Raw genomic sequence first — 18,700 nt, forward strand, 5'->3', positions numbered from 1 at the left:
AGGTCCATAGAAAAATGGACACGGAGAGGCTGACCCTTGGGACTCTAGAGAAAGCAGTGGTTGGGGAAATGACCGAGGTGGCCATGCAGAAAGATACTGAGACCGGGAGAGGGGAAGACAAGAGATGCGACAGAGGGGAGGGACAGCGCGGAGAAGCAGGGGCCCGCGAGCCTCCCCTCACGGAGAAAGGAGAGCCAGAGGGGCAGACAGAGAGGGACGCGGACAGAAACACGCACAGCGAGGCAAAGAAAGAGAGGAAGACCACGAGACCCAAACGGAAAGCAGGGGAGGCTGCGGCGAGACGGCCCCCATCCCACCGGGGAGGCGATAGTGGACACCCGGTGGAGGCGAGAAGCGTGGAGTCCGCGACCCGCGGACAGACAGACGGACAAAGCCGGGAGTAGCCGGGCGGGGCCGGGGCGGGGCCGGGGCCGACTGGTCCCCCGCCGAGCGGGGGAAGGAGGGGCCCGGCTGGCGGCGAGAAGGGGAAGGAAGCGGAGGTGCCGGGCGGGCGCGGGGCGCGGGCAGGAAGCGGGGAGGGGCGGCGGGGCGGGGGCCTCCGGAAAAACGCCCCAACTTCCTGCCCCGCCAGAGCCAGGAAGCGGGAGCCGGGACGCAGGGCCCGGGATCGCCGAGCCCGACCTCGGGCGCCCCGCCGGTCACCTCCCCGCCGGACTCCAGGTACACGGTCCCGGCCCCGCCCGGCCTCCCGCCCCTCGGCTGCCTGGGGAAGTGGGGAGGAGGAGGGAGGGGGCCGGGCGCTGCCGGCAGTGCAGGGGCCTCCTCGGCGCCCCTCAGAGCCAGCGGCCGCCCCTCCGTGGGCCTCAGTTTCCCCATCTGTCAAGGGGAGCAAAGAGAGGAGAACTGACACCTGCCGAGTGCCCAGTAAGTGGGGATGAAGGGTGCAAGGCCGGGGTCAAGGCCTCGCAACTGTCCAGCGGAGGATGGATGATCACTCCCATTATACGGGTGGGGAAACTGAGGCTTAGGGAGCGGAACCGACTCGTCCCAGGGTCCACACACCGTGAGACCGAGTGGAGTTGGGATTTGAACTTGCAGGTGCTTTCAAGCCCCGTCCTCCAACCCCACATGCTTTAGGGCCACCGAAAAGGAAAAACGTCAATAACTACGCCGTAGGCCCCTGTGATGCTGAAAGTTGCAGAGCGCGTTTGAAAGCATTTTTTGGAAAGCTCTTTTTCTGGGCCATTAATTATATACCCTGAGAGATGGGTTGTAGATGACAGAGCTGGAGATCTTCCCCCATTGTACAGGCGGGAAGACTGAGTCTCGCGAAGAAGTAATTACTTTTTCCAGGTTACACTGCATGTCAGGGGGAAAGGTACCCTGGCACCCAGGAGTTTTGCTTTACGTCCCCGCACAAAGTGTGCGGCCGGGGCGGTGAGGGTGCCGGGAAAATTAGTGTCCGCCTTGGAAATTCAGCTGTTTCCGGAGTTAGGAAGGCAAGATAGGGTGGGGAACCCAGGCCGGAGACTTAAGGCCAGGGGCGACTCGGAGATCTCGGATTGAGCCCTGGGCCGGGGGAGCTGGAACAACCCTGTAGTCTGGCTCTGGGGGCGGGGGCGGGGGGCGGGGCACAGTAGAGTGACAGGGGTAGTCGAGATACGGAAACGCCAGCCCTCCGAGGCAGGCCAGAGAGGCCCTTTCTGGCCAGCGTGGCGCAGTGGAGAGCTAGAGCGGCCGGCGGGAGGAGTAGAGTCTCCCGGGCAGGAACCCGGCAGCAGCTAGGCTAGAGCGGCTGGCGGGAGGAGTGGAGCTGGAAGCAAAGGTAGACGCTGGGGCGCTAGAGCGACTCGGAGGCGGGGGTGGGGAACTTTGGAGCCGGCACGCAGAGGCTTCGGTTCTGGCTGCTGCGGTGGATTCTCCTACGACCAGGAGCAGGTGAGGGACGCGGCCCCCGGCGGGCGTCAGACCCTGACTCCGCAGGTCCGCCCCATCATCCCTGGCCGTGCGCCCCGCCACGTCCCTTGTAGTAGGATTTGGGGCCCGCGTAGACCCGCCACGTCCCACGTAGGATTTGGGACTGGTGTAGATGCCCCACGTTCCATATAAATTACAAGGTCCTACAGACCTACTAGTTTCCTGCTACCCACCCCCGGTAACTCGGCTTCTTACAGATGTGGGGTCCCCATCGGTCAGTATCACCCCCTAGAATCTTGGGTCTTGGGACCACCACATACGCCTATAGAATTTTGCTCCCGTTTTAAGTCTCCATAGGTCCCCTAGACTGGCTGCTTTACATACGGAATCATGATCCGGTGTGATCCTCCGTGTAGATCCACTTGTTTGAACTTGCCAATAGAAGAGAATCTGGAGCCTTACACTTTCCAAGGGCCTCTTGTGGACTTACCTTGACTACTCTGTATTTTTAGTTGTTTACGGCTTCCGGAGGTTCTTGGAGACCCGGGTCATCCACTCAGTGTCTTATAGACCCCGAACCTTGCATAGAATCCAGGTGCCCATATAGTCCCCGACTGGTGCCTGCTTTGCTCTAAGACCCACACCTCTAAGAACCTTCTAAACTTTCCCTGACCGCCACCACCTCCAGTCCCATGGACACAGTGTCCCTGCTGCTGGACGGTTGGCCTTTTCAGTTGCCTACAAAGCTATCTGACAGCCTCAGTGTGTGAATACCCTTTGTGGTACCCCCCCACCGTCTATCTTCTAAGCAGCCAACCCCCCACCTTCCCTTCCAGAATGCTCTCTGAGCCCTAAGCCTCTGTGGAGCAGCCTGAGCACTCCTGCCCAAGTCACAGTGCCCACAGACCCCTAACTTTCCCAGACACCATCAAGGGATCAGATGTGCCTCAACTTCGGTTCAGATTTTAGTTTCCTAAGGTTGGGGTGGGGGGTGGGATTCCCCGTGCTCTAAAGGAGCACATTCTCATAGTTAAATGTGTAAACTCTGAAGTCAGACTGCCTGGATCTGAATCCTCACTCTGTCCCTTAAGAGCTGTGCCTCAGTTTTCTCTTCTGTGAAATGAAGATAGTTACAAAACTGACCTCCAGGGGTCATTTAGAGGATTCAATGAGTTAATACCTGTAAAGCAATAATGTTATGCCTGGCATATACTTTATGACACTTAGCGCACACTAATGGTTAGCCACTGTTTCGTGTTTCCGTGATGAGGAATGCAGAGGTAATAGGCATCAGGTGCATGGTTGGGGCCTGCCTGGCCCTGAGCATTTGCTCACATGACATGTGTCCTCTCCTTTGCCCTTTTTGGAATCTCCCTGCCTCTGTTGAACCTCCCCCCCCCCCCGCCCCCGCAGTGGGGTGAGCATGGACCTTCCATGTGTGCGGTCATGTTTTCCAGAAGTTGCTGCCGGTGGCCTGGTGAAGGTTTTTGTCTCCAACGGGAGTACTAATTGCATGGGGTGCGTGTGGTTGTGAGCGTTGAGTGAGTTCAGATGTGAGAAGCACTTGGAGCAATGCCTAGCACGCTGTTAAGTGCTAGGTAAGTTTAGCTTTTGTAATAAATAATAGCTTTTTTTTTTTTTTTGGTGCCGGTTTGCAAGTTTATTTACGTGAAGATTTAACAGTGCTCAAATCTTAAATCACCCGAGCTTGGAGGTGGACAGAGGTGCTCTATGGAAGAGAAAGGGGATGTTGTGTGCTCTGGGGAACCCATGGGATGACACAGGGACACTCCAGAAAGCATCACTGTTTCATGGTCATAAACAAAATCCTGCCCACCGTTTATTGAGTGCTAGGGAGGAGGCCTGTGAAGGAGGCAGAAGGGTGAGCCTCAGGCAACCGGGGCTGTAAATAGCTTTGGGTTGTCGGGGGGAACCCCCTCCCCTTCCCCCACCACCCCACTGGTCCACCCTTCCCCACCTCCTTCCCGCCTGACACGGGCTCTCGTGGCATTAGTCAGACTAATTAAGGACCGAGAAGATGGTGGTGGGAAGACACAGGAAAGCAGAGACTCTAAGGGAGATGATGGGAGAGCCGGGGAGAGAGAGGGACAGTGCATGACACAGTGACTCGAGGACTCAGGTGGCTGCAGAACCAGATGTGGGAAGACAGATGCTGACAGAGGGGAGAGACAGCAATGAAAGCTAGGGCAAGGTATGGAGGGGGAGGGAGGGGAGAGATGGTGGGAAAGGGAGACAGGTCGGAAGGGAGGGAGAGAGGGAAGGAGACCGGGAGAAGAGAGGCAAAGACTTCAAGCACATTCAAGGGACAGACAGCCAGAGGACAGATAGCTGGCCACGGAAGGAGAGCCAGCAGGACAGATGGAGGCAGGGCAGGGGAGACAGACACACCTTGGGGATGAGCTGGCTGAGGACCATCCCTTGTTCTATGGGATTGGGAGCAGGGGGAGATACCAGGTCCCCGAGGGAAAGCGACTTCTGGGTCTCTGGAAAGAGGTTCAGAGTTTTGTTTTCTTATGTGGAGAGAGTTGGGGGTTGGGGGATTTGCCATTAGATTTCCTGTCACAGGAAGTGGGGCTGGTGGGTTCAGAGGCAACATCCGGCCCCAAGCCTGTCAGGTCTAGGAGAGCAGCCCCCACACACCCCATTTATCTCCTTTCTACCTTTCCTTTAACCTTCCCAACTCTGCTAGCCCCCAGGCCCTGCCTCCCTAGGACCCAGCCTGCAGCGCCCTCTTCCCTCAGACCCAGGAGTCCAGACTCCCAGTGCCGCCTCACTCAGACCCAGGAAACTAGGCTCCCTGCAGCCCTCTCCTCCCTCAGACCCAGGAGTCTAGGTCCCTGGCCTCTCGTTCCTCACACCGAGGAGTCCAGGCCCCCAGTTCCTCCTCCCTCAAACTCAGAAGTCTGGGCCCTTGGCCTCTCCTTCCTCATACCCAATCTGCAGCCCATTCCTCCCTCAGACCCAGGAGTCCGGCCCCCAGCCCCTCCTCCCTTAGACCCAGGAGTCCAGACTCCCAGTGCCTCCTCCCTCAGACCCAGGAATCTAGGCTCCCAGCCTGTCCTTTCTCAGACCAACCTGCAGCCCCTCCTCCCTCAGACCCAGGAGTCCAGCCCCCAGCTCTTCCTCCCTTAGACTCAAGAGTCAGGTCTCCTTTCTCAGACCTAACCTGCTGCCCCCTCCTCCCTCAGACTCAGGAATCCAGGTCCCCGGTCCCTCCTCCCTCAGACCCAGGAGTCCAGGCCCTCAGCCCCTCCTCCCTCAGACTCAGGAATCCAGGTCCCCGGTCCCTGCTCCCTCAGACCCAGGAGTCCAGGCCCTCAGCCCCTCCTCCCTCAGACCCAGGAGTCCAGGCCCCCAGCCTGTTCCCCATTAGAGACCCCAAATTACAGGCTTTCATGGCCACAGCTCTCTTAGGGACCCCGGCTCCTGGGCCTCCATCGCTTCCCCCACCCTCCCAAGGCTCCCTGTCCTTGGGCTCCCCGCCCTGGCTGGCCTCTGAAGGGCTCTTTGTCGCCACACAGAGGCCCCATTGAGCTGTGGAGGCCGGGATTGGGGCGGGGGACGCTGTTTACTCACCTTCACACCTGGGCCAAGAATCTGTGAGTAACTGCCCTGTGCCACTGTCTCCTGCCCCCCCAACCGTGGCCCCTCTTGTTCCCCAGCCCTGTGGAGCCCATGGAGGCAGAGGACATCGCCCGAGGGCTGGTGAGTGGAGAGAGCCTAGGGGCAGGGGACTGGGGGGGGCTGTGGGTTGGCATTGCACCCCGAGCTGAAGCCATCCCTCCTCTTCCATAGGCCCCAGGACCACCGCGGCCTGGCCTGGTGCCAGTCAGCATCATTGGGGCTGAGGATGAGGATTTTGAGAATGAGCTGGAGACGGTGAGGGGGAGATGGGATGGAAAAGCTTCTGTCCCTACCTCCGTGGGCCCCAGCCCTCAAGTCCCATCCTCAGTGTCCCCTCCCTCCTCAGGTCCCCCGTGGGATGCTGGCCCCCGCCTCCTCTCACTGCCTGTCCCTCTTTCTGTAATCTGGGTACCACAATCCTTGTTCCCTCCCACCCCATCCTTGGTGTCCCATTATAGCGTGGACTCCCACCCTTTTAACTCTAGCCCCGGGTTTTTTCACCGCCCCCCTTAATCGCAGCACAGATCCCTACTCCCTATGCTAATGTTTGTCCTCATAACCCCCCGTTGTACTGCTGACTCATCTGCTGTCCCTGACACCAGCCCCAGTCCCGGCTATTACGGTGTCATCGCTGCCAGGGAGGGGAGGGGTCAAGCCCAAGGTGCCTCTCTGCTCCCCACTGTCTCACCGCCTCGCCCTTCGCCCTCAGAACACAGAGGAGCACAACAGCCAGTTCCAGAGCCTGGAGCAGGTGAAGCGGCGGCCTGCCCACCTCATGGCCTTCCTGCAGCACGTGGCCTTGCAGTTTGAACCGGGACCCTTGGTGAGGGCGGGGCTGCGTGGGCAGAGGGAGGGCTGAGACCCGGATTGGCCACCCCGCTCAGTGAGACCGGCCAGAGAAGCCCAGCTGGGAGGGTCCAGGAAACAGATCCAGAACACACAGCGTGAGATCTAGAAGAGAGAGCCAGAGTGCTAGGCATGCGACCCAGGCAAGACTGCGGGTGCCCCATGGAAATCTCCGCAAGGAGCGAGTGCAGGGGGCAGGGTACTCAGAGCAGGGTCAGAGAGCAGTGGAGACCCCAGAAGCCAGCAGAGCCCCAGGCTCCCCACCCCGTTCCCTGCCCATGGTTGTGTCACCCGTCCATGGCCCCTCCCGCTGATCCTGGAAGTGGAATCCTCTTCCGCGGCCTCTGCAGGGGCCACCCGTCCGTCATTCAGGGCCCGGGGCTGTGGGAGGGAAGCCCCTGGCCTTCCCAGGCCCCAGAAACAAGGAACCACCGCAACCAGCCCGCACGGCAGAGCGAGCAGAATTCATTATCCCACCTACAAGGCAGAAATTTCCTGGGCCCTGTCAGGGGCGGCCATGCTGCCCTCTAGGGTCTGGAGAGCCCAGTGCGTGACTCAGGAAGGAAGAGGCCACTGCGCAGGCTTGAGGGGGGCGCTCTGGGGACAAGGTCCTTGTCGCAAGGAGACCCAGGGTGGCCCAGCCCAGGCTGCAACTAGGGTGTAGCCCAGAGCACTGGACCGGACTGGAAGTGCACAATAGGGTACATCCCCCCCCCAGCCAGACATGAGAGAGCTGCTGGGCTGGGATGCCCAGGGCTCCAAGAAGGAGGGGTGCATCGACTGACCCCAGAGCTTCAGAAATGGGCAGGAAATCGGGAAAATGCCTTCTCTCCAGAAGAGTGGCTGCCCCTCCCCTGCGAATGGAGGCTGTGCCCCTCTGGGCAAGGAGTTCCCCCTAGCGAGCCTGAGCTTTCTAGAACTTGGGCTCCTGAACTCAGGCCAGGGAGGGTGCTGACTGCCATGTCCTTTTACAGATGTGGAAACAAGCCCAGCCAGAGCCGGGGGCTTGGCCGAGGTGACCCGGGTGGCCCCCAGCATTCAGACTCTGGTCTGCTGCAGCCCCCTCGCATCATCAGCTGGGCAGGCAGCCAGGAGATAGCTGTGGCCCTGGGTTGCTTCCTATGGGCCTCTTGTGGGGTTTTGTCAAGGAGTTTGGGGGTGTGCAGAGATTGGAAGTGTTTATGGCAAGAAAACAGAGTCCTACCCCTACCAGGGTAAGGCCTTGGCACACAGACTGTGTTCCTTACCCAACGAGAGACCTCAGGAGCCAAGACAGGTGGGAGCGGGCAGCGAGGTGCCGGCACTGCCCAGCATGGGGCTGAAGGGCAGGCGAGCTCAGGGGACGAGTGGTGAATGAATGAGTGAGCCCCACTGGTCCACCTGGTTATTTGCCCAGCCCCCACTGTGCTCGGGGCCTCTCTGGGGGCACCGATGAGCCAGAACCTCCCTCCCTCTCTCTCTCACACACACACACGCGTGTCCCTCAGGTTTTTGCAGTATTTCTAGGCTGTGGGTTCTAGGGGAATAGGCTCTCTAAATTCTAACCCCAGCTTTGCTACTAAGTAAGTAGCAGCGTGACCTGGGGCAAGCTACTTAAGCCCAGTGTTCTCATCTATAAAAGGCGATAACAACCAGTGCCCACAACTGACCAGGTGAACGTGGACCAAGGGTTAGAACAGCACACTACAGGCCCTGGGCTTCTCAGCGTAGTAGGAGACAGCAGGAAACCAAACCATAGCCACTTCACAGGATAGAAAATGAGCAAATGGTCACGCTGGCCCCCGGGGAGGCCAAGAGAGGCAAGGGCCTGGGCGTGGGGGTGGTAGAGACCAGGGAGCTCTTAACCAGAGGACGTGAGCCTCAAGCTTTTCAAGGGAGAATGTGGTTTGGGGCTGGGAGGGAGAGGACACGTGATGCTCTCTGTCTCCCCAGCTCTGCTGCCTGCACGCAGACATGCTGGCTTCCCTGGGTCCCAAAGAGGCCAAGAAGGCCTTCCTCGACTTCTACCATAGCTTCCTGGACAAGACCGCGGTGAGAGACACCTCTGAGGGGCCCCAGTCCCCCCACATCCTGGTCCTGGGGAGACTCGGTGCCCACCTGGCCCTCCCTCCCCAGCTCCCTCCCCTCAGACCATCATTCCCAGCAGGCACCAGTGTGGTGACCCCATCACTGCCCTGGTCCTCACCTTTACCCTGTTCTCTGGCCCGAGCAGGTTTTGCGGGTGCCGGTCCCTCCCACTGTCTCCTTTGAACTCGGTAAGGAGAGAAGGGGACTGTGGGTGAGGGAGAGGTGTCCGGCAGGGGAACCCTGGGGCGGGAGGCCATACTCCCCTGCTCCCATGGACAGCACAGACTCCCGTCCTTGCCCCTGGCCCCGGCAACCCAAGGAAGCACACCCATCGGGGGTCTGAGGGTGGGTGGGAACGACCCCCAGCCCCCTGCCCGTGTCCCTGCAGACCGCACGCGACCCGACCTCCTCTCCGAGGATGTCCAGCGGCACTTCGTGCAGGATGTGGTGCAGAACCAGCAGGCCACCGTCAGCCGGCTGCTGGAGGACTTCCGCTCCAAGCGGCTCATGGGCATGACACCCTGGGAGCACGACCTGACCCAGCTGGAGGCCTGGGTTGGGCGGGACCGTGCCAGCTTTGAGGCCCGGGAGCGGCACCTGGCCGAGCGGCTACTGACCCACCTGGAGGAGATGCAGTGAGTGGGGCCTGCCCACTCCCCAGCCTGGCGTGGGGGTAGGGGTGGGGTCCCTGCAGCTTCAGGGTTCGTTCCTTAACCTTTGGGCTCTTCCCAGCTTTGGGGCACCCTCCCAGTTTCCAGGGCTTTCCATGGTCTTATGTTTGGGCCTGGCGCTTGGGTCCTGTCCTTGCTGCTCCGAGCTCCCAAGAGACGCTGCTCTCTGCTGTGCTCCTCCTTCCCCATAGCCGTGACCCTCTCCCTCTCCGTCTCGCCTCTCTCTGTTCCTGCGTTTAAGGGGCAGCACCCCGGACATCTGTGCTGGATAGACAGGGATCCAGGCTTAGCAAGTTTGTCGCAAACTTCTTCCTTCTTTTTGCAGACACACCATCTCTCCCGATGAGGAAAAGAGGTGATGAGAGAACGGCAGGAGAGGCATTTAGTCCCCCAGGCCCCAGGGAGGAGGACTGGGGATTGGGACCCTATCCTCTGGAGCCCTCTCCCCCTTCCTCAGACACTCACCTGGAACCGGTTGGGGGGCTGGGGTGGGAAGTGAATGCGGAAGGGAAGGCTTGGGGGACAGCAGTGTCCCCACGGCCATGGGCGTGCGTGTATCTGCACACATTTTGGGGCCCTGACTGACCCCTCCCCACAGTGCCGCTGTGGTCAGCGCCATCAGCCTGTACATGCGCCACCTTGGGGTGCGGACCAAGAGCGGGGACAAGAAGTCGGGGAGGAATTTCTTCCGAAAAAAGGTGCTTCCCCTGAGCACCCAAACCTGGCACTTCCCTCCCCAGAGGCCCCTGGGGAGCCCCGTGATCTGGGCTCCCAGGGTCTGATTCTGCTCAGTTATGGTCTCAGAGATGGAGAGCCCCCTCCTTCACTCTCCCTTCTTCCCTCAGATGATGGGGAATCGGCGGTCAGATGAGCCAACCAAGACCAAGAAAGGCCTGAGCATCTTACTGGACGCTGCTCGCTGGAACCGGGGCGAGCCTCAGGGTGAGGTGCCTGGCCTCTCCCCGCCCCGCTTCCCCACGGCACCCCTGCCTCACGGCCCCATCTCTCGTTTCAGCCCCTGATTTCCGACACCTCAAAGTCGAGGCTGATGGTAATGGTCCTGAAGCCGGCTGGGGGTGGGGGGAACCTGGGAGAGGGTGTGGGGATGTTCCTGGGCTGTGGGGAGGGTGGGGCTGGAGTGCAGGCTGCGGTGGATTAGACGCATTGGGCTCTCATTCCCCCCTGTTCCCTGGATGTCTCCCCAGCTGACAAGCCAGGCCTTATGGAAAGAAGGGGAGGCCTAGGGGTGCCCTCCCGGGACCGGAATGTCGGGGCTCCTGGGCAGGACGTCCCTGGAATTTCTCCACACCCTCTGTCTGGAGACAGCCCCGACCGGGAAGCAGGTGAGTTTCTTGAGTGCCTCCCTGCCCCCCAAGAGACCCCCCCCCAGTTCTCCACTTACCCTGCCCTGCTCTTGGTCCCCAGTGGTATTAAGAAACCACCCCCCTTTCCTCTGCTCACCTGCTTCACAGCTGTCCTCTCAGGTTCCAGCCTCTATCCTGGGGCTGCATAAGCCCCCCTCCTTGGACTACATTTCCCATCCGCCCCCAAGGCGTCATTTCCCAGAACCCTCTCAGAGTATATTGTCAGTTCCCTCCAGGGATCTAAGGCAACTGCTTGGCCAGTTCTGGGTTCAAGTCCCAGCTCTGCGGCTTAGTCAGGTTATATCTGGGAAGCCGTGTCTGAGCCTCAGTCTTCCTAAAAGGGGTCTATCCTCTCTCTGCAAGTCCTGGCTGAGGGTCGGGGAAGGAATGGACGTGGAACCTTCCCTGGTTCTGTGGTTCCCCCAAGCCCCCGCCCCAGCTGCTGTGGCCATGTTCTCAGAGGCCCTTCTATCAGTCAGTCCCCCATCCCCCACGCCACAGGAGGAGCTCGAGGCCCCCAGGGTGGGGGTCTTGCCATAAGGGCCTGGCAGCCAGCTTTGTTCTCCTCGCCACCCCACAGGTGTTGATGCCCCACCAGAGCTGGGGGACCCACCACCACAGGGCCCGGCCAGCCTGGAGCCCCTGGCGCCCCCAGAGAGCACTGAGGAGGGTGCTGACACAGAGAGGTGCCTGGGGCTGGGTGTGGGGGCAGGGGTGCGGGGCGCAGGAAGGGGCTTATCAGGCCCCCGGGAGGGGGGAGGTTACGCGTGTGCTGTGCCGGGGGTCGCGCTGCCATTTGCTCCTGCTGTCCCCAAGCCATCTCCACTCTGCTCTGCTCCTCCCTCTGTCATCTTCTGCCTCCTCTTTCCTCCACTTTCTCTTTTCTCTCCTCCTCTTCTCTTTCTCCTCCTGCACCTCTTCTTCTGCTCTTCTTGGCCTCCCTGTACCTCCTGCCCCCTCCCTCAACCCTTCTTTAGGTTGTCATTCCCTCCTCTCCTCTTCCGAGCCACTGCCCTGCGCCTTGCTCCCGCCCCTGCCTTCCTGTGCCCTGTCCTCCAGCCCCCACCCTCTGTGCTCCAAGCCTGGGGGCCCTGTCCTCCTCACAGTTGGGGGGCAGGCTCTGCCCCCTGCCCGTCCTTGTGCCGCTGCTTTGGGGACCCTTTGGTGGGCGGGGGAGGTGAGTTGGGTTCCATTTGGGTCCTCCTCTGACCCTGTGCCCCTCTCTCCCCAGAAGATGGAAGAGGTGGGTCTGGGGCCCTGGGTGGGGGGAGGGCTAGCCCCTCCCCCATTTCTCCCAGCCCCTCCCCTCTCCCCATGAGCCATCCCCTCCCCTTCACCCTGCAAGGGGTGGGTAGGGACATCACCCTCCCAGCTGAAGAGCTAAGTATTGAAATCTTCCCTTCCTCCCTCCCTGCTCTGTCTGCCCAGCCCCTTGCCTCAGGGAAGGGAGGGGTCAATCCTCTGCTGGTCTGGGTTTCCTTCCCCACCCCCACCAAGTTTCCCAGTCCCTCTTGACCACCCCCAGTGCCCCAACAGCCCAAAGTCCCAAGTTCCACTGCTCCTTCTGACTCTCTCCTCTCTTCTGTTGCATGTTTGGTATCTGTCCTGGTCTCCCCTATCTTGGTCCCCTTCTGTCCCTGTCCTGGTATCTCCCCACCTCTGGTCTTGTCTTGGTCTCTCCCTGTCTCTGTCCCTGTCCTGGTCTCTCCCAACTGTCCCTGTCTTGGTCTCTCCCTGTCTCTGTCCCTGTCTTGGTCTCTCCCTGTCTCTGTCCTGACCTCTGCCTGACTCTGCCTTTGGCCTTGGGGTCCAGGCTATCGGGGCGTCTGGGGCGCTCGGAGAGCCTGCGGGTGAGTGACCGCCGCCGGCCTTCCCGGGGCAGCCTCGGGGCTAAGGGCCGGGGTGGGGGCCGCTCCCGGAGTGACGTGGACATGGACCCCAGCTCTGCCACGGCCGTGCTTGGCCCTACCCGACGAGCCACGTAGGTCATTCCTCCTCCATCTACTGAGGCAGCCTGGAGAGTCAGGAGGATGGCGGGGGAGGGGTTGTTGCCAGAGTTAGAGAGAACTGGGTATTGGTCACTGATGTCACAGGAGAGGGGTGGGACTCTTCTTTCTTAGAGATTTGGGGCCTGCTCTGGAGGCCTTGAATGCCAAGGCCATGGGGCGGGCCGATGGGGGTGGTGGGTGGTGGGGCTTCGACACTAGGAATGGAAGTCTCCTCCCAGGGATGCCCCAAGCTGGGGCCCTAACAAGGCCTCTGTCTCACAGCCCTGAGCCTGGAGACGAAGGGGACCCGGCACGGTCAGGACTAGAACTAGAACCAGAAGAGCCCCCTGGCTGGCGGGAGCTTGTCCCCCTCGGCACCCTGCACAGCCTGCCCAAGAGCCAGGTGAAGCGGCAGGAGGTCATCAGTGGTGAGTACGGGGGACGCTACCCAGTTCCGGCGAAGGGACAAGGTGCTGTCCATCTCTGTGTGCCACAGGCCACGGGCCGGACTTGAAGGCAGCCTGTTACCACTGAGGGCCGTTTGTCACATACATTGTGGAACAGCCGCTCGTGAAACAAGAATGTGTCAGCTGTCAAAGTGACATTTGCTGCGAGTTTTTTTCCTAGTGCAGGGCAGAGCTGGTAAGAGCTGGAAGGGCCAAATGAAGTTGTATTTCTCAAGGAAATATTTGTTTCCTTATTCGGGAAGTAATAGTTCCCACCTCAAAAGACAGTCATGGAGCTGAGGGGAATCGTGGGAAGTGTTTAGTGTGGTGGGGGGCCAGGTAAGAACATTCCAGTGTGGACTTAACCGTTCAGAGGCAAAAGCAGTGCCATGGGGACAAGTTCCGGAAGATACTCAGTGTATCTTCGGCGCTTGTTTCTGGGCAGGGAGATGATGGAAGTATCCTTTCTATGTTGATTCTTCTCTGCGATCTCGAACTGGGTGTGGGGTGGGCGTTTGGCAAAAGTAGAACACTTCTTTGGAAGCTCTGGTTTAGAAGTTTTATTTACACGTTGCTTAATAGTAAGAGGGGAACTCATTCGGAAGTTTTAGGGCCGTAGAGGAATACTTCTTGTGTTCCAGATCCTTCTAAGGATACGAGCCAAATACAAAGCAGTGTTATCTGATAAAATTTTCTGGAATAATGAAAACTCACAGCCTCTGTGCTGTCCAGCACGGTTACCACCAGCCGCATAATGGCTGTTGAGCACTTGAAATATGACAAGTACCACTGACCACAGAACTGTATTTCATTTCAGTTAAAATCCAAAGGACTGTGTGTGGCTAGTGGGTACCGTAGTGGACAGCACAGCCATTTCCCTCATCAGAAAAATATTCCTAAAACGGAGTTGTGCGTTTATAGTCTCCAGGAACTCCTGGGGCCCCTGAAACCCAGGCATGCTCCCTCGTGGCAGTGGGGCGGGGGGAGAGGGGTTCCCTGGATCCAAGGCTATCAACGTGTGTGTAAAGGGTTATTGTTCCAGAAACCAAGGCCGAGGGACTTGCTGGATGTTACACAGCCTTAGGCTTGCTGGTGGTGGTGCAACCAGCTCATCCCAGTTCGCCTGGAATTTTCCCAGGTGTAGCACTGACAATCCCATGTTCGGGGAAAGGCGTGGGTGCCAGGCACAGGGGACCACTGGTCACCCGGGCTGGCTGCCGCAGCCCAGGAAAACCAGCAGTGGGATAAGGAATCCTCAGTGGCTAGTTTGGCGGCAAATGATTCCACCCAGGGAGAGTTATCCCTGTCCCCCCACCCTGAGCCTGCCTCTGAGATTGTGTGCACCCCCCCACCCCCCGCGCCCTTCCCACCCATGCTTCCTGCTTCCGCAGAGCTGCTGGTGACTGAGGCCGCCCATGTGCGCATGCTCCGGGTGCTGCATGACCTTTTCTACCAGCCCATGGCAGAAGGGGGCTTCTTCTCCCTGGAGGAGCTCCAGAACATCTTCCCCAGCCTGGACGAGCTCATCGAGGTGCATTGTGAGTGCAGGGCTGTGGCCCGCTGTGTGCCCCGCTGCCGGCTCCCTCCTCAAGGCCTCAGTGGCTCAACTGGAGCCTAGCACATTCTCCTTGAGTGCCTGGCATGAGCAGCTTCCTTTCTAGCCCTGAGGGCAGCCCCAGACCCCCCAGAGCTCATATTCCCGGGGCATGTCAACAAGGGCATGGCATCGGGTGGGTGGTGGCCCCTCGGCCCCCAGGATCCGACACCTGCAGCTCGACCGCCACTGCCTCCCGCTCCGCTCTGCGCGCTGCAGCTCTGGCCCTGACAGTGCTCCCTTCCCTCACCGCTCTCCACAGCCCTGTTCCTCGATCGACTGATGAAGCTCAGGCAGGATAGTGGCTACCTCATTGAGGAGATCGGAGACGTGCTGCTGGCTCGGGTGAGGGTGCCCAGCCCCTGCCTCCTCCTGGGGTCCCCTCTTTCCAGCCAGGGACCTGGAATCCAGGCCCAGGGAGGCCGGTCTCAAGCCCCTCTCCCATTAAGACCCCGGGGTCTGGGCCGCTCACTGCAGGCGCCTGTCGAGGCAGCTGTTCCCACGTGAGGCCTGGCTCTTCCCAATCCCACCTGAGACACCCTCCCTGGCCTGAATCTCGCTGTAGTTTGATGGTGCCGAAGGCAGCTGGTTCCAGAAAATCTCCTCCCGCTTCTGCAGCCGCCAGTCATTTGCCTTAGAGCAGCTCAAAGCCAAGCAGCGCAAGGAGCCTCGGTTCTGTGCCTTTGTGCAGGTGAGGGGGAGGCCCGGGTCTGGGGGTGGGGGGGTTGGGGGAAGCGGTGCTGGTGTCACAATTCCTGCCCCGTGCCCCCACTGCTGGGCCACTCAGCGCCACTCTGCCCACAGGAGGCCGAGAGCCGCCCCCGGTGCCGCCGCCTGCAGCTGAAGGATATGATCCCCACGGAGATGCAGCGTCTGACCAAGTACCCGCTGCTCCTCCAGAGCATCGGGCAGAACACAGGTGCCGGCGCAGGGCCCGACGGCAGCAGGGCCCCCGCTTCCGCGGGGCGGGGCGGGCCAGGAGCTTCCTGGCTCAGGGTCACCAGGGCCTGCTTCTCCTTTGCCACAGAGGAGCCAGCGGAACGAGAGAAAGTGGACCTGGCCGCTGAGTGCTGTCGAGAAATTCTGCACCACGTCAACCAGGCCGTGCGCGACATGGAGGACCTGCTGGTACGCCTGGCCGTGGCCATGGGCCCAGGGCAATGGGGCGTCCATGTGTGGAGCTTGGGCGGGCCTTTGTCTTGTCTATCTCAGGGCCCCTTCTCTGGAGGCCAAGCCCTGCCCTCAGCTTGTCCCCTTCAGGGTCACTGGGGGTCAGCCACAGCCTTCGGGTCCTCCCCGTGACTCTCCCTCCCCCCCCACCCCCCCGCAGCGACTCAAGGATTATCAGAAGCGCCTGGACTTGTCCCACCTACGGCAGAGCAGCGACCCCATGCTGAGCGAGTTCAAGGTGGCCCTGCCCTCCCCAGCCTTCCCCTGCTCTCCGGCAGCCCTGCCCCTCCTGCCCCGGGAGTTCTCTGCTAATGCACCCTAGGAAGGAGAGCCACCCCTCCGCCCAGAGCCCCTCTTCAGTCCCAGCTGGTTGCCCCTCCTGACCCCTGCCCTCCCCTCCCCTGCCGTGCCCTGCGCACCGGGTACACCCTCCTGCCTCCAGAACCTGGACATCACCAAGAAGAAGCTGGTGCATGAGGGCCCGCTGACGTGGCGGGTGACGAAGGACAAGGCTGTGGGTGAGCGCGGGGGCCGGGGCCGGGGTGCTGGGGGGGTAGGGGCGGCCGTTAAGCCTGGGCCTTGCCCTGCAGAAGTCCACGTGCTGCTGCTGGACGACCTGCTGCTGCTGCTCCAGCGCCAGGACGAGCGGCTGCTGCTCAAGTCCCACAGCCGGACGCTGACACCCACACCCGACGGCAAGACCATGCTGCGGCCGGTGCTGCGGCTCACGTCTGCCATCACCCGCGAGGTGGCCACCGGTGAGGCACAAGCCTGCGGCGTGGGCGGTGACCGACCGGGAGGGCTGGGGAGCATGCGGGGGTGGGGGGCACCAGGGGGCCTCAGCAGAGGCGAAGAAGGCAACCAGGGGACCAGGAGCGTTGTGGGTCTTAGGAAGGGAGCCCGGCAGCTCCCCTGGGGTTTGCAGGGAGCAGCCCGCTCTCATCAGTCTTGGGAAATGCCCCCTGGCTGTCTCCTGGGGACCCCAGGGGAGCGGGGGTGGGGGAGGACAGAGTTGGGGGTTTGCAGAGGTGTATCAGCGGCTCCAGGGGTCTGTGGGGCGAGCCAGACTGGGGACTTGCTGCCTGATGGACGAGGGGTATGAGATGGAGGCCTCGGGACAAGGCACGTGAGGGATGGCATGAGCTGTGGGAGCCCGAGGCCACTGCCAGCAGGGGCTGCCCCAGCCTCTAGCCCACACTTAGGGGAAGGCACATGGGGGTGACCTTGGCTCTGAACCCCTTCTCCCTTCTTCCACAGATCACAAAGCCTTTTATGTCCTTTTTACGTGGGACCAGGAGGCACAGATCTATGAACTGGTGGCCCAGACCGTGTCGGAACGGAAGAAGTGAGGGTGGCTCCAGTGGACGAGGAGGCCTGGGCTGGGGGGTGGGAGGCTCCGGCACAGGATCTGGGGGCTCTGACTGCCTGCCCCGGGGGCGCTGACCTTTCTCCCCAGCTGGTGTTCCCTCATCACCGAGACTGCTGGATCCTTGAAGGTCCCCGCTCCCGCCTCTCGTTCCAAATCCCGGCCCAGCCCGAGCAGGTGAGGGAGGACAGTGGAGGCCTGAGGAGCCGGGGAGTTTGAGCTCCGGGTGTGTGTGTGTGTGTCTGTCTGTGTGTGCATGTGCCACCACCACAGCCTCTCTGGCCCCTACCCAGGCTCCTCTGTCTCCATCTCCCAGCCTCAACATTTTTTTCTGTTTGTGCCCCCCCCCCCGCCCCACCTGCTGTCTCCCTGCCGCCCCCTCCCCAGGGCCAGGGCTGTGGGATCACTTAGTCCTTCCTCCCCCCAGCACCCGAGAGCCCCTGCTCAGCAGCTCGGAGAATGGCAACGGTGGTGGCCGAGAGATGCCCCCAGCGGATGGTGAGCCTTCACGGGGGGAGCTGAGGGGGGCGGGCGTCACGAGGAGGCCCAGCAACAGCTGAACACCCCCTCCGGCTTCTGCCTCCCACCCAGGCAGGACAGAAAGGATCCTTAGCATGCTCCTGCCCTACTGCAGGCCCGGCCCCGAGGGCCAGCTCGCTGCCAAGGCCCTGGAGAAAGGTAGGCCACGCGGGGCTGCCTCTAGCCCCCCTTCCCAGCTTGCCTCCTGCCCAGGCCCAGTGCGCCCGGCCTGTATCCCCACTCTCGGTGGCCCCAAACCCCCTCTTCCTTCCACAGCCTCTGTCCCTCCCTTGACCTTCCGTTCAGCCTCTCCCTGGACGCCCTCCACCCTCTGTGTTCCTTGCCTCTCCTCTGCACCCCTTCACATCCCCCAGCCCCACCCTGGCCCCCACCTTCCCCTCTGGGATCCCCCCTGCCAGCCTTCAGCCTCTTTCCCAGCCCTGCTTCTGACTCTGTCCCCTTGTCCCTGCCAGTGCTGTCCCTGAAGCAGCTCCTATTTCCCTCGGAGGAAGACAGCGGGGCGGGGCCTCCCCGTGAAGGGGATGGGGTCCCAGGGGGCGGCTCCCAGAGCCAGAACCAGACCCAGGAGATTCGGGAGAAGCTGCTCGGCCTGGAGGAGACTGTGAAACAGCTGGAGGTGGCGCCCTAGGGGGAGGAGTGCGGTGGGGGGAGACTGAGTGGAGTCCAGGCTCCGTGGAGGGACCTCTCTCACTGCGGACTCTCCAACCAGGAGGTAGAGGAGGAATTTTGTCGCCTGCGACTCCTCCTGTCTCAGCTCGGGGAGAACGCTGCCCCCCAGCCTGGCTGTACCTGAGGCTCCCGGCCCCAGGCAGGTAAGTGGAGAACTGGAGGGACCAGAGTGGGCGTCTCAGTGGCTCCCTTCTCTACAGCCCCCTGCTGCTCTCTCCCTCTGCCTCAGTCTCCCTGCATGTCCCCATTCCACCTCCTGCGCCCTCCTCCTCAGGCTCTTCTGTGTTCTCTCTGCCCCTCCTCCCTCTCCCCCTTTCTCTTCATCTCTCCCCATCTCCCTTTTCCTACATCCCCCAGGCCTTTCGCAAGACTGAGGGCCACCCGCTGCCACCGCACAGCTGCCACCGCACAGCTGCCTCTGCATCTCCACCCCAAGGGCCTGAGGAGAGGGAGCTG

The 18,700-nt window shown here is 61.3% G+C and overlaps 1 protein-coding gene across 13 annotated transcripts; it reads left to right on the forward strand.

Moving 5' to 3' along the window:
* The first annotated feature begins 350 nt into the window (after window positions 1-350).
* ARHGEF1 (Rho guanine nucleotide exchange factor 1) lies at window positions 351-18,661 on the forward strand. Of its 13 annotated transcripts, XM_032849637.1 has the most exons (33): window positions 4,243-4,665; window positions 4,707-4,998; window positions 5,035-5,101; window positions 5,562-5,604; window positions 5,695-5,778; window positions 6,233-6,346; window positions 8,302-8,400; window positions 8,582-8,624; window positions 8,825-9,071; window positions 9,433-9,462; window positions 9,706-9,805; window positions 9,953-10,049; window positions 10,123-10,158; window positions 10,313-10,450; window positions 11,052-11,157; window positions 11,706-11,714; window positions 12,285-12,452; window positions 12,742-12,887; window positions 14,297-14,443; window positions 14,762-14,844; window positions 15,065-15,190; window positions 15,304-15,418; window positions 15,527-15,627; window positions 15,830-15,907; window positions 16,112-16,187; window positions 16,260-16,427; window positions 16,927-17,014; window positions 17,126-17,212; window positions 17,463-17,533; window positions 17,627-17,713; window positions 18,028-18,191; window positions 18,285-18,387; window positions 18,602-18,661. In XM_032849637.1, the coding sequence occupies exons 1-32, from the start codon at window positions 4,258-4,260 to the stop codon at window positions 18,366-18,368; spliced, it is 3,702 nt and encodes a 1,233-aa protein (XP_032705528.1). In that variant the 5' UTR covers window positions 4,243-4,257; the 3' UTR covers window positions 18,369-18,387; window positions 18,602-18,661. The 13 variants fall into 13 exon arrangements, 10 of the variants coding, with proteins under 10 accessions (XP_032705537.1, XP_032705532.1, XP_032705533.1 ...); XM_032849641.1 differs by lacking the exons at window positions 4,243-4,665; window positions 4,707-4,998; window positions 5,035-5,101 and adding exons at window positions 558-681; window positions 3,336-3,476 and having other exon boundaries at window positions 11,703-11,714; XM_032849642.1 differs by lacking the exons at window positions 4,243-4,665; window positions 4,707-4,998; window positions 5,035-5,101 and adding exons at window positions 758-885; window positions 3,336-3,476 and having other exon boundaries at window positions 11,703-11,714.
* The last annotated feature ends 39 nt before the right edge of the window (window positions 18,662-18,700 follow it).

Source organism: Lontra canadensis, unplaced genomic scaffold, assembly GCF_010015895.1.
Source record: "Lontra canadensis isolate GAN:19392208 unplaced genomic scaffold, GSC_riverotter_1.0 scaffold235, whole genome shotgun sequence".
Taxonomy (NCBI): Eukaryota; Metazoa; Chordata; class Mammalia; order Carnivora; family Mustelidae; genus Lontra; species Lontra canadensis.

Bases quoted from the DNA above. Each gene is read 5' to 3' on its own strand.
- ARHGEF1 (XM_032849637.1), top strand. From the start codon at position 4,258: ATGGAGGCAGGGCAGGGGAGACAGACACACCTTGGGGATGAGCTGGCT. The intron at 14,845-15,064 runs GTGAGGGTGCCC...ATCTCGCTGTAG, and splicing joins GAGACGTGCTGCTGGCTCGG to TTTGATGGTGCCGAAGGCAG. The intron at 15,419-15,526 runs GTGCCGGCGCAG...CCTTTGCCACAG, and splicing joins GAGCATCGGGCAGAACACAG to AGGAGCCAGCGGAACGAGAG.